This window comes from Epinephelus fuscoguttatus, linkage group LG17, assembly GCF_011397635.1.
Source record: "Epinephelus fuscoguttatus linkage group LG17, E.fuscoguttatus.final_Chr_v1".
Taxonomy (NCBI): Eukaryota; Metazoa; Chordata; class Actinopteri; order Perciformes; family Serranidae; genus Epinephelus; species Epinephelus fuscoguttatus.
Genome location: NC_064768.1, coordinates 25,362,527 through 25,375,886, shown reverse-complemented (window position 1 = coordinate 25,375,886; position 13,360 = coordinate 25,362,527). Strand labels below are relative to the sequence as shown.

The window sequence follows — 13,360 nt, the reverse complement described above, 5'->3', positions numbered from 1 at the left end:
TCTGCATGCAAATAAGTGCCGTATAAATTCAGTTTACTGAGTCAAATAAAAATAAATACCAAGGGCCATTCTGAAGCTATAAATCATGTCATCTCGTCGGCTGAAATATATCACAAAAATACCATTATTATACTTATAAGATGGGAGAATGGTGACGGTGAGCTGGAGCCAGCAGCTGGTAAGCTTAGCTTAGCATTAAGACTGGACATTTCAGCTTAGGTTGTCACACCTACACCAAACATACTGTAAAAGCTGCCCTTGGGAGCTGTGTCTCTCTGGCTCTAGTGGGTAGACAAAAGATGAGTGGGCAGGGGGGAGCTGTGGCACAAGCACCATCTGTCTGGGTCAACACACTTTAACAGTTGTCCAGAGTTAATTTAAACACTGCCATGGATTCAAGTTCTCTCGCGAGTAGCAATTCTTGCTCTTGCAGCACCAGACAGGATTTATTTAGTCCCTGTAAGGCTTTCCGGTCCTGAGGAGGCTGTGCAGCGGCATGGCATCGAGCAACAGTTCAGTAAACAGAGGAGATGTAGGCTGTGAAGTAAATGGCTCGGCAGGGTGTTCAAGAGCAGGCTGCAAGGCATAATGACCAAGCTGCACCCCACAGAGAGTTGATTGTGTGTCTGGGGCTCAGTGCTGCTGTTGTCTGGTTTCAAAGGGCTGTAGTGGTAAAGCAGTACTCCTCCTGTTTACTGTGTTAGCAGTGCAGTCCATCACTGCTCACATCCAGGGAAAACTGTCATATTAGAGTCCCTCTGCAATATTGAAATGCATTGTGGGATGTTCCAGATATAGTAATTACTGCACCACCGGAGCAGTTATCCCCTCAAAATGTTGTCTCTCTTGTGTGGGTTTGAGAGGGCATTTTTTGGACCACAGACCCTTTAATCTAACACTGACTGCCAACCAGACTAGAGCTACTGTTGTGCCTGCTGTGGTTTAAAGGAATACATCACCCCCCAAATAATCATTTGTGTATCAATTACTCACCCTGCGCTATATTGAATTTTTGAGGAAAATGTTGTTCTTCTTGCACACCTGTGGTGAAAAAAGAATCTTAAAATGGAGACAATTTTTGATGAATTGAAGTAAAGTGGAGTCGCTTTTAACAACAGCAAAACTATATGTGTTTACAAACTCTCTCACAACTCATGCAGTATAATACAAGTCTCATTTATCCAGTCACATGCACAGTATACCTCCCAAACAACGCTTTCCAATGTAGAACTGAACTGAAAGTTATCTTTACACTCTTCAAAGCCAGGCTCCATTTACAAAAACAATCATTTTACCTTGCTGAACACAGGAGCTGCTGGTCATTGTGTGACTTTGGTGAATCAGAACCAGACGTCACACAGTAACAGAAAGTGATTAAGGTAGCAAGGAAGTACTGAGTATACACCTGTATAAACGAGACTCAGATGATACTGCACAAGTTGTGTGAGAGTTCATAAACGCATGTTTTGATGTAGTTTGCTGTTAAATGCAGCCCCACATGATTTTAAGTGTATTTTCTCTGTTTTTGGATTCTTCATTCACTGGAGGCATTGGAGAAAGCAATTTTTTTTCAGGAATTCATCATAACACAGGGTATGTACGTGATATACAAATGATCACCTCTATCGGTTTCTATGGAGCCTGAAAATAGCAATAAGTGACCTTTGCACATTACAATAAGCAACCACCACAATTTTAAAAATACGTTTCTATTAAAGCTCACTAGAAATGTGGGGAAATAATCTCACCATTTTTTTAATATATGTAACTGGTGGACTATAGTGTTGTCTGCGTTGATATGAAGAGGCTGAGACTGTGGATATCTTTGGAGGCAATCTACGTAAAAAGAAAATCCTCCGCCCATTATGACCATACAAACTTGAGCCCCTACACAAATTAAGTGACACATGAATATGTTAACATATTATACAATAAATTTAAGCTGAAACATAAATGTATAAACATAGGGTAACACTTTAATTGAAGGTACATAAGGGTGACATGACACTGTCATATCTATGACAGGACACCGTCATGAACTTGTCATAAACATTTATGACTGCTGTCATTAAGTGTCATTCGGTTTTTGTAATGACAAGTTGACATTGTTTGGGTTGTCTTGATTATGACAACTTGACATTAATCAAAGTGACATTACCAGAAGTTGTCTTTGTCATGACAAGTTGACTTTAAATTTGTTTGGGATGTCCCTATTGTGACAACTTGACATTAACCAGGGTGACATTAACAAGAAATGCACCTCTCATAATAAGGACATCCCAAACAAATTGAATGTCGAGTTGTCATGACAAAGACATCTTCTGGTAATATCACTTTGATTAATGTCAAGTTGTCATAATCAAGACAACTCAAACAATGTCAACTTGTCATTACAATAACTGAATGACACTTAATGACAGCAGTTATAAACGTTTATGACATGTACATAATGTTCATGACAGGTTCATGACCGTGTCAGGTCATAGTTATAACAGTGTCATGTCACTCTTATGTAGATACCTTCAAGTAAAGTGTTACCAAACATAGCTTAACAGCCTTAAAACATGGAAATTACTACCAGAGCAATGTTGCCTACCTCTCCCGTGAAGCACAACAGCAAAAGTGGAGAAGCAAGGCAGCAGACACCACTTTATAGGTGGGGTACACCCAAAGGTGAGCATAGGGGTACAGAAACTGAGTATCAAACATTCCACATATTAACTATGGAGGCCTGAGAGTGTCAGGTAATAACAACTGAAACAAATTTTGTTTAATTACAATACTTTAATTTGATAGGAGGTGATTCTATTGATAATGATATAACGTTTGGTATTACTTGTGTTGTTTTGTTGGTAGCACAATGTCATTTAGTCTCCTGCGTCTTTGCTACCTTGCATCAAGGATCATAATGGAAATAACTGCTTGCCTTGATGTTTTTCATAGAAGCGTGTGACCTATATCAACTAAAAAACAACCAAACAAAGAAAAACAGCTTAAGATGTAGCTGGCTATGTGTCTGACAGTGACCCATTAATCTAAAATCCCTAAAACAAGTCATAATGTGATTTCCCAAGCTGCCTCTGTCTTACAGGTTGCTTTTGGGGTTGATTACACAACCTGTGTTATGATTTCATTACCATAAATTGTGAATATGGCACCATACTCATATTTTCCATATTAAAAAAGTAGGGCTGTGTATTCTTGGCCCCAGCTGAGGCGAGTGCACAGATTAGAGCTAATACCTTTCATCTGGTGGAAGAGCAGATGATCTTTTCATTGGCCAGTCAGACCGTCTGGACGGCGATGAGTGAGCCTGAGATGAGACTGGACAGAGATGAGTTTGTTATCTCTTAATAATGATATCAATGCGTCACGTCGGCAGATAAATAGACTTGCTACTGTTGCACCAAAAAAGGCGATGAATTTATGTGCTGATGCTCATAGTCATCTGTTCTTTGTATCTACGTGTGCTCTAATTTCTCTTGCTGCCACAACGCTGTCTCCATTTTTATTTTAATCAGTCCCTCTTGTTCTGTCCTTTAGCTGTACCTGTGATAATACGTTTCTCTCCAGGCGTCTGACACGTGGATAGTCAGGGGTGGCATGAAATGACTATGTGATGGATTTGTCCATTAAAGCAAGCTGAGCTAAAACCTGTGGAGTCCCTCTGGCTGTCTATCTGCCTGTCTTCAGACGTTTCTCTCCCTCCTTCTTCGTCTCTCTCCTTTTCTTTTTAATACAGACAGACTCACAAAAACACTCTCACACACAAAACACACCACTCACTATTTCCCTGCTGTGAGGCAACAGCTGTAACATTTACTTGCTTTTAGCAAGAATAATACACCTTTTAGGTAAACAGAGGTGATCTTATTATTAAAACAGTGACTCATTACAGGTCTGCATGGGCCACTTAGTAACAGAGCACTACAACACTCACTCAGACCTTTAAGCCATACTAAAAGTGTTACTAAGAAAATGTATGATGTTAGCTGCAGTTTAGGGATTTTGAGTAATAAGGTCGTATTTATTTAGTTTGTAATAAAACTTAAGCGCTACATAACCTTACATACGCAATATGGAAAAACCCCACTGAGAACGTACAAAGTGTCAAATATTTGTGAGAAAAGTCAGCTAAATCTAGAACTGTATGTGTGCTTCTCTCGAGGGTCTTGCCCGAAAGTACAGCCGAGGTGCCCCGCTGAAGTCATTTGTTTTCAGTGGGTGACACTGACAACACCCAAGCTTTACCAAACCCCTCCTGTAGCCTCAATATGCCATTCAGTGGCCTGTCATGGACACTTTCTTGGATCCTCACAGAAAGAAGGTCCAAATGGATGTTGCATTTGCTGCAGTGCCATGCCGGAAAGGTGCAAGTTTCTTCCCTGAAACCTGCCAAGTAAGACATTGACTTTGAGTTGGGAAAGTAAATGAGATCATAGGTATTCAGTGTAATCCAATATTTACAGAACATTTACTGAGAAGAACCTGACAGGGGTTGGAATGAGTTCTTAACAGCATGAAAGCAGGGTGGCTTTAACAAAGCTGTGTGGTGCAAAGTAAATAAATACCAGTGGCGTAAGGTGGGTCCCAGTACACCCCATTATGACGGGCCAGATAGTGTACGCTATTGTGCACATATCATCTCATCACATGATCAGAGCCTGGCCTTGGATAACATTAATCTACAATTTAGCCAGCAATCATCATTGCATGTCTGTATGTCACAAAAAATACCAAAGAAAATGAAAAATTATTCATTCAATTTAATTAACAGTTCTAAAAGTTTATTGTAGGTTTTTAGGAATAAGCATATCATTTTGTAATAGATGCTATTGCCTATTTTACAAAAAAGAAAAGAAACATGATGTAGAGGGCATATATGGCAAAAGAGACTGTAATATAATAAGAGTTCTTCTTTTAAAACAGGCATATTTCCAAAGTGTCAATCACTCAAAAGGGCCCGTTCTCCACCCAACACATTGTTGGAGGGCCCACGCTCTCTATGCTGTACTTAAATACAGTTTTGAGGTATTCATGCTTTACTTGTTTCCATTTGCTGCTACCTTATATTTCCACTCCATTGCATCTCAGAAGGAAATATTATATTTTTACTTCACTAAATGTGTCTGACAGCTTTACTTTACAGATTCTGATTATTAATAGAAAATATAATCAACTAACACATGATGATTTATTGCTACAGGCTTTATCATTAACTACCCAGCATACCTTTAACAGCTGCAACATTAAGTGATGCACTCATTAATAAATCAATATAATCAAATAATAATAGGCCAACATATTATTCTGAAATTGGCCTATTTTGCATAATGAGCACTTTAGCATATTGCTTATACTTTTGTAGTTTTACTCAAGTAAGATTTTGAATGCAGGACTTCTTGAGTATTTCTACGTGTTATTACTACTTCTAGATAAGTAAAAGATTAGAGTACTTCTTTCACCTGCATGAAGGAGTATGTGTGTGTATATAGCCTAGGCCCTGTTTAAAAATAATAATAATAAAATAAAATACAATTGGAGACCGGACACTGGAGCATAGTGTCACAAGACTTACTAGCAGAAATTAAAATGTTCATTCATCCCATAATTGACTTGCTTTCTGAGCTACTGTGCAATCTAATTTTGAAAGAGCCACAAGAGTTTCGGCAAAACCTCAAGGAATATAACTCAAACATTGCCTGCCAGTGGGCTTTTAGATTAACGCAATTATCAGCTCCATCCACACGCAGCAGAGCACTTTACACAGCACCGCTCAAGCTCTTATCTTCAGCAGTCAATTATAAATACCCAATTAGTCATTTTTTATGGGCTGAATGAGCCTGACCCTTGATGAGTAGGTGCTAATCTAATTTCCATTTTTTAAAGAAATTTACTGTACCTCCATTTTCCCAGTGGTGAGTGTTCTCCACTTTGCTTTGTTTGCCTCCCTCAGACAAACAGACAGACAGGAAAAAGGGTGAAAAGATGCTGATTGAAAAGGCAAGAGTTATAATTAGATATTTGGTGTGCTGCGTGGTGGTCTGCTGTTTGGTCTCAAAGGATGCAGACGAATTATGAATACCAAATCAGTTACATCTCCTCAGCGAGGAAACAGACTTTATTTTGCTATACAGTAGCGCCATCTAGCGGACTGTCCCTTTAAGAAAGGAAGTGACGTATATTCAAATCCCTACCAATCAACAGCCGCGGCTCGTAATTCAAACGTTACCATCCGTTTAAACGGATAGGATGTGTGTTACAAGGATTATATCGCTGTCTAACTTCGCTAACGCATTTTATTAATACGTCAATTTACACACCAGATAGTTTGGCGATATACACGTGCACGCGCTGGTAAGTTTTATCTTACGCCGCTTTCAAATACGACGCCATAGCTTGTTAAATTGACTTAACGTTAAATAGCATGCTAACCTAGCTAGCACGTTAGCTTAGTCGTTTGTTTTGCTGAGGGTTTTCAGTTGGCTGCGCTGTTGATAAGTTGGATAACGTAAAGAAAAACTCTGAACTGATTTAAAGGTCCTGAGCCATGGTGAAAGAACGGGCCAAGAAGAAGTCCTACCAGCAGAGTCTGGAGGACATTAAGGAGAGGATGAAGGAGAAGAGGAACAAACGGCTGGCCAGTGCTTCAGCTCCCAGCAGAGGACGGTCCAGAGGGATAAATAAAAGCAATGGTAAGTAAATGAGGCCTGTCTTAATCAGTTTTAATTTAAGTTTCAGACACAATTATGTTGACATATATTTGCCAAAACCATTAGAAGGGCACACGCAGATGTGCAGAAGATGTTGACATACAGATTAAGTTTTGCATTAAAGGAACACTCCACTCACAAAATGACCAGATGTAAATCAGTTCATCATGTCATGTTATCTTGCATTTATGAATTTTTCTTGTAACTGTAATTTTTCTTGTAACCTTCACGGAAAATAGAAAACATATTGATTTATTGATTGACTGGGGGCCACAACAGCAGCAAAACTATATCAAAGGTTTAAACATCTGGTTACAAACTCACACAACTCATGCAGTATAAACCAAGTCTTATTTATCCAGTCATATGCTCAGTACTTTCCTCGCTTTTTTCATAAATCCACGTGTTTCTGAAGCAGTAAGCATAGGACAGGATGCATGAGACTTTGATGATGCTGCACGAGTTGAGTGAGAGTTATTAAAAGGATGCTTTGATATGGTTTTGCTGTTGTGAAATGTCTCCAGTCAATCAGTGAGTCAATAAGTTGACGTTTTGCGTGGAGGCATGTAAGAAAACAACAATTTCTTGAGGAATTCAAGGCAATGTGGCATGACTTTTTGATTTTGAAGTTTCGGCTTTGATTTGCAAGTGGTCATTTTGTACGTGAAGTATTCCTTTCAACAAGCTTATTTTACCTTTACTGTATATTCTGTTTATTATCTTTTTTTGCCACTCTATCTGTGTATATTTGATAGGTAACTTTGATAGGTGATTCTGATTCTGATAACATCCATCCCATGTTTTCTCCCAGTGGCTAACTCCACCCACACCATCCTGAAGGGTGTCCAGCTGAACAACAAGGCGCTGGCTGTAGCCCTGCAATCTGAAAAGGAAAAAACAAGACAGGCCAATGTCGTGATCCTGCAGCTGAAAAGGGAGCAACAGGCCCTGTTCCTTCACCTACTTCTGCTCAAGAAGAAGCTCAAGGAGCAGGAAGCCCTGGCAGCGAGCGCTTCAGAGGTACACCTAGGAGACCTCTGTGGTCTGACCTTTGTTGATTTACTAATCACCAAGTTTAGCGGTAAATAATTTTGAAATGTTGCGTTCCTCTGTAAGGGAAATATTTTTTTTCCCTGTTTTGTTTTAGACTAAACCTTCGAACACAGTTGTTGAGCCCAGCCGCCAGGTGGATTTGGCAAGGTAACTTTTTAAAAACAAAAATTCAGTGCATAAAATTTGATAACATTCTTTTACTTGAGTGTTATGACTAAGACGATCTGTTATCTCTCTCTCCATTGCAGGAGAAAGCAGAGCAGCCAGAACCTTGATGAGCCCTTTGTGTGCAAAGCCTCACCAATTTGTGCAGGTACACACACATACACACAAACCTACTAGTACTTTTACTGCTCTATTGATGATAATGAATAGCCATAATAGTTAACTTATTGTCAGCTGAGTACGTTCATACCATTTTGTAAATAATTTGAATATACAGGCTGTTCTTCAGATTATTGAGTTGACTAATTCTTTAAAGAAATAGGGAAAAAAGTGAAAGAAAAAAATCCAGTACGTCTCAAATTAATGCTGACAACCATGGAAAAAACCCAAGGCACTCCATCTTCAAATGAAATAGTCTAATATATTTATTCTTTTAGCAATAAACTATTGTATGTATCCAGAAAAACTGAACTGTTGTAATGATAACTTTGACTTTATCCTTCTTTGATAGACCCTCAGCCCTCTGAGAAGACTGCACCATCTGACAAGCAGGTTTCCTTGCCATCGACAGTGGGTGTGAGACGTCGCCATGCAGATAGAAGAAGCAGGAGGAGGTCTGAGCGCCTGCAAGAAAATTGGGCGTTAAGTGAGGGGAACCCCACCGCATGCTTGGGTCCTTTAATGGCAAGTCCTATTCACAGTGACAGTGTTATTACTAACCAGCCACAGCAAGGAGCAGAACCAGATTTAGTAGACCCTGCTGACACTGAGGAGATTCAGCATTCTACTCCTGAACCTGCCCCATCCAAAAACAGCAACAGCAACCAGCAGAAGCCCAGCAGGAAAAAAGCCCAGCAGCAGCCCCGTACCAAACCAGAACCTGTGGCACGGAAAGCAGAGAGAGGCCGCAAACCAGAACGTGCCCCATTAAAGAAACCTTGGGAAAATCCCAAACCCAGAGCTCGCTCCAAGAGTCGGGACCGGTCAGCCACACGGGCCAAAACAGCTCCTTCGTCACAGGGGAATAAGCTCAACACATCACTGGGATTTAATGACACGTTTGACTTTGACTGTGAAGAGACGGTTCATGTCACACCGTTCAAAGCCAAGGCAGAGGACAATCAGCCGTCCACGCCCATCAGCGAAGAGACTCCACAAACTGAAGCTGTGGTTTCCAAAAAGACTGACTCAAGCTCGTCATCGTCATCTTCTGAATCGGAGGACAGCCTTTATGTCCCTCAGAAGAGCAGACGGAGACAGGCTTCCCCTGACAAGACCAAAGTGATCACCACACGAAGAGGCCGGCCCTCTAAAGTCGTCCGTCAGAAAGAAAACATCCCTCCAAAACAGGAGATCTCTGGTGAGTTTTTAGGTTTGTCCTTCCTAACTTCAACTTTATATCTAATTCATAGTTTATTAGAGTTTTTATTGTTATAATTAAACAATGTATTTCATTGTCTTGTGTTTTGTAGTCTTTAGAGATCAGGTGTCAAGTCCCAAAGCTGTAGACCCTGAAAAGGAAGAAGCTCATCGCTCCCCTGACTCTAGCTACTCTAACAGCCCTGACCCAGTTATGTTGGCACAGGAAAATCACCAAGGTGAGACACTGTTCAGCAACACATCCGCTTTGTGTCTCTCATAATAGTGTTATGGCACTCAGGTCCTAATGCGTCTGTGGAGACTGAAAAAGCAAACAGACATGGTGCTGATATGCATTTATGTAAGGAAGCGTAATGCATTCATTTAAGAAAAATAAATGTTGCCAGGTTTTTCTGAATTAACAAGATCTCAGATTTCTGAGATATGTTTTCATGGGGGGAAAAAATCTGCTCTTGTTCCTAAATAAACAAGATAATCACGCAAATTGTTGTTTTTTTCCATCATCTAGTTAATTAAGAAAAACAAGCAGAACGTTTTTCCTTTCTCAAGTGAATGAATTACGTTTCCATATTTATGGGCTGTCTTCAGCATGTCTGCCTATTGAGGCCAGAGGCTTTTAAAGTTTTTGTACCTAAGGCACACCAAAGGGCACGTCAAAATCTCAAGGCACACCTGTATTTATAATGTGTGTTATCACTCTTATCATGACATAAGACAATAAAAATAAGAAAAGCAGACAGGTAGCTTTTGTGATACTGTCCACCGACTGTTTTTATTTCTCTCCCTTCTTTCAATGGTAGCCCGTCTTCGCTGGTGCTTTGTTGTATTTGCTCCGTACAATTAAGAGATCCATTGTCCCACTCATGGCTTTCTCCTTTTTAAATGTTATCATTCCTCACACTAGCTGCCAGTCAGGGCTTTTGATGTGACACACTTAATTCCACACACAAATGGCGACAAATAGGTTCACTGTAAAGGTTTTTTTAATGTTAAATTAAACTAGATTTTTAGCTAGAGTTTACCTTTTTATTAAGAAATGGGTGCGCATAACATACTGACACAGTCAAGTAAAACATTCATTCATAACTTCTTGTATAGGACCAGTTGAGTATTGCAATAATAATGTGTGGTTATCATGAAATCCCACGGCACACCTGGATTGGCATCAAGGCACACAACTTGAGAACTACTGGTTTAGGCAATAGTAATAGGCAACAAAAATTTTCCCTTTATTCACAACTTGGTCCATCAATTTTATATATTATTGTCCGTAATGCATTGTCCTTCCTTTAACACTGGATGAGTGCTCAAAGCTACATCATGAAAACAATAATTACTAACCATTATTCTGAAAATGATAAGACGTATGAGGTCATAAAATGAAGTGCTTGCCTTCAGGCAGAGTAATATCAAAAGATACTATTAAGACATCCATCTGTTGGCCAGACGTGTCAAACAAGGAGCTTTTAGTCCGTCGTAATCCTGTTGAATGAATAAAATGTGGTCTGCATCAACAAGTTGCGTCTTACGAAATTAACAATATTAATGGCACATAATCACAACTCTAATTTTGTTCTTCTCCTGCGTAATGTATTTTAACTTAATTGAGGCACCTCTTTGCTCTGCTGATCTTGAGTGCAGCCCAAACAGCTGGCTTAGTGTTATCCCCCTGCTTATGATGACTTTACTCATTTGACATTCTCTGTGACCTATAACAAAAACATCAGGGTGAATTGTTTAGAAAATTGTTGCATGGCTTGTTTTTGCTCGGGTGCGTGTTTTTGCTGATAATAATTTGTGTTTGTTCTGTTTTTTCAGAGCCTGACAGAGGGGTTATTGTGAAGGATTCTCTGCTGCCTGTCAGTCCTCTGGTTGAAGCTGAGATGATGAGAATAGACAGTGTCCTGTCCAATTTTGGAGATTCCTCTGGTGAAGCTCCTCCTCTTTTACCCCATCAAACCCCCCAGAGGGTCAAGACGTGCAAGAAACGTATGTTTAGTCACTTACCAAACTTGCTTTTCGAAATAAAATCTCTCAGTATGACTGCTTAAAGTTGAGCTTCACCACAACATCAGTAGGCACTTGGGAGGCTAGTCCAGGTCATGTTTTCATTGTATTGTCACATCACAATGCATTAGCTTCCTTTACACTCTGACTCCTCACTGCTGTGTGCACATGAACACACAGCTCCTGTTTCTTTTTCTTGCTTTTGGATCACATCTTCCCTCACGTTTCTACAGGTGGGCTTGGTGTAAGGACAGCAGGGCGGGGCATGAGTCTGTGTGATGTGACCAATCTGTCCCCTGCAGCCTATCGCAAGTTCTCCTGTGGTGGTTCACGTCCCTCTGATGCCCGATGTTCCACCCCTGTTGTCGCTCGCAAGCGGCGCTGCACCATGGTGGTGGACTACAAGGAACCCACGCTAAATGCGTAAGTTCACACACCAATGCTGTCCTTACTGTAAATGCTTTGAGATAATTCACGTTTTACTGTATGTGTGCTCAACAATTCAACTGTCATCTTGACAGGAAACTGCGGCGTGGAGACAAGTTCACAGACTTGCAGTTCCTCCGCTCTCCTATTTTCAAGCAGAAGTCCAGCAGGAGGTCTGTGCAGAAATCAAGGAAATCCACGAGCACCCAGCAGCCATATGAGAAATACAATGAGTCATTTGTTGGATGTCGCTGAAGGCAGCTACCTTGTTGACTGTTGGCTGGCATTGTCAGTTTTGTGTGAAGTGATCATTTTCTTTGTCACTCTCACAGTTGTACTTTTGTATGTGATGAAGTACAACTGTGATCAGTTTTTAGATGCTGTTTTGTGACTTTATTCTCTGAAATCTTCTCTTTTGCATTTCTCCTGTTTATCTCAACCCAAATGTATTGATGGCCAGTTGTATATGTCACCATCTTACTTCAGTTCTGGATGTTTTTATTATGAGATTCTGAATGAGTACATATAGTATTATTGTCATCTAATAAAATTTTTATCAGTTTTATCAATCCTGTTTTCTACTGTGATTTAAAAAATGTATGCTTTTTCTTAATTTTCTCTATTGCATTTAACCACAGGTTTATATTAATGGCGGTGATTGAGTGACGATGAAATCAGGGTGTCCGTGAGGTCATCATGTATTTAAAAGTTGACACTATCTAAAAACTACAGAAAACTATCAAGCTATTCTATGACTTTTTAATGACATTTTTCAGGCCGAACAATATTATTAGATTTTTTATTACATATTATGCTATGATATTTTTATGGCATGCTATACTGTACATTTTTAGTGGCACTATAATGTTTCATCACATTTTTACTGGACAGGCCAGCAATGACATTTTCTTGCATACAATACTATGACATTTTTTGCTTGTTACACATGATTTTTATGGCATTTTTATTGTACAAGGTTGTATTATACTATGTTATTTTATCACATTTTTTGGTCATACTATGTCGTCTTTTCAGGTTTTTAGTTTTTTCAGATTTTTAGGTCATACTATACTATGTTGCTTTTTTCAGATTTTTAATTGTTTTTTCAGATTTTTAATTCATACTATACTATGTTGTTTTTCCGGATTGTTAGGTCATACTATACTATGTTGTTTTATGACATTTTCAGGTCATAGTATACTATATTGGTTTTCCAGATTTTTAGTTGTTTGGTTTTTTTAAATTTTTTTTAGGTCTATGCTGGGGTTTTTTTTTTCAGATTTTTAGGTCATGCTATACTATGTCGTTTTATGACATTTTCAGGTCATAGTATACTATGTTGTTTTTTCAGATTTTTAGTTTTTTTTATAATTTGCAGGTCATACTATACTATGTTGTTTTATCAGATTTTTAGGTCATACTATACTATGTCGTTTTTCCAGTTTTTTAGGTCATACTATATTATGTCGTTTTATGAGATTTTTAGATCATACTATACCATGTCGTTTTTTCAGATTTTTAGTAGTTTGTTTTTTCAGATTTTTAGGTCATACTATACTATGTCGTTTTAGGACATTTTCAGGTCATAGTATACTATGTTGTTTTTTCAGATTTTT

General features: G+C 39.1%; 1 protein-coding gene across 1 annotated transcript; it reads left to right on the top strand.

Annotated features, from left to right (window-relative positions):
- Nucleotides 1-6,221: 6,221 nt before the first annotated feature.
- sgo1 (shugoshin 1) lies at nucleotides 6,222-12,313 on the top strand. Its single transcript, XM_049602297.1, has 10 exons — nucleotides 6,222-6,357; nucleotides 6,541-6,695; nucleotides 7,525-7,733; nucleotides 7,861-7,913; nucleotides 8,015-8,079; nucleotides 8,443-9,291; nucleotides 9,404-9,529; nucleotides 11,130-11,300; nucleotides 11,552-11,741; nucleotides 11,840-12,313. The coding sequence occupies exons 2-10, from the start codon at nucleotides 6,551-6,553 to the stop codon at nucleotides 11,997-11,999; spliced, it is 1,968 nt and encodes a 655-aa protein (XP_049458254.1). The 5' UTR covers nucleotides 6,222-6,357; nucleotides 6,541-6,550; the 3' UTR covers nucleotides 12,000-12,313.
- Nucleotides 12,314-13,360: the final 1,047 nt, after the last annotated feature.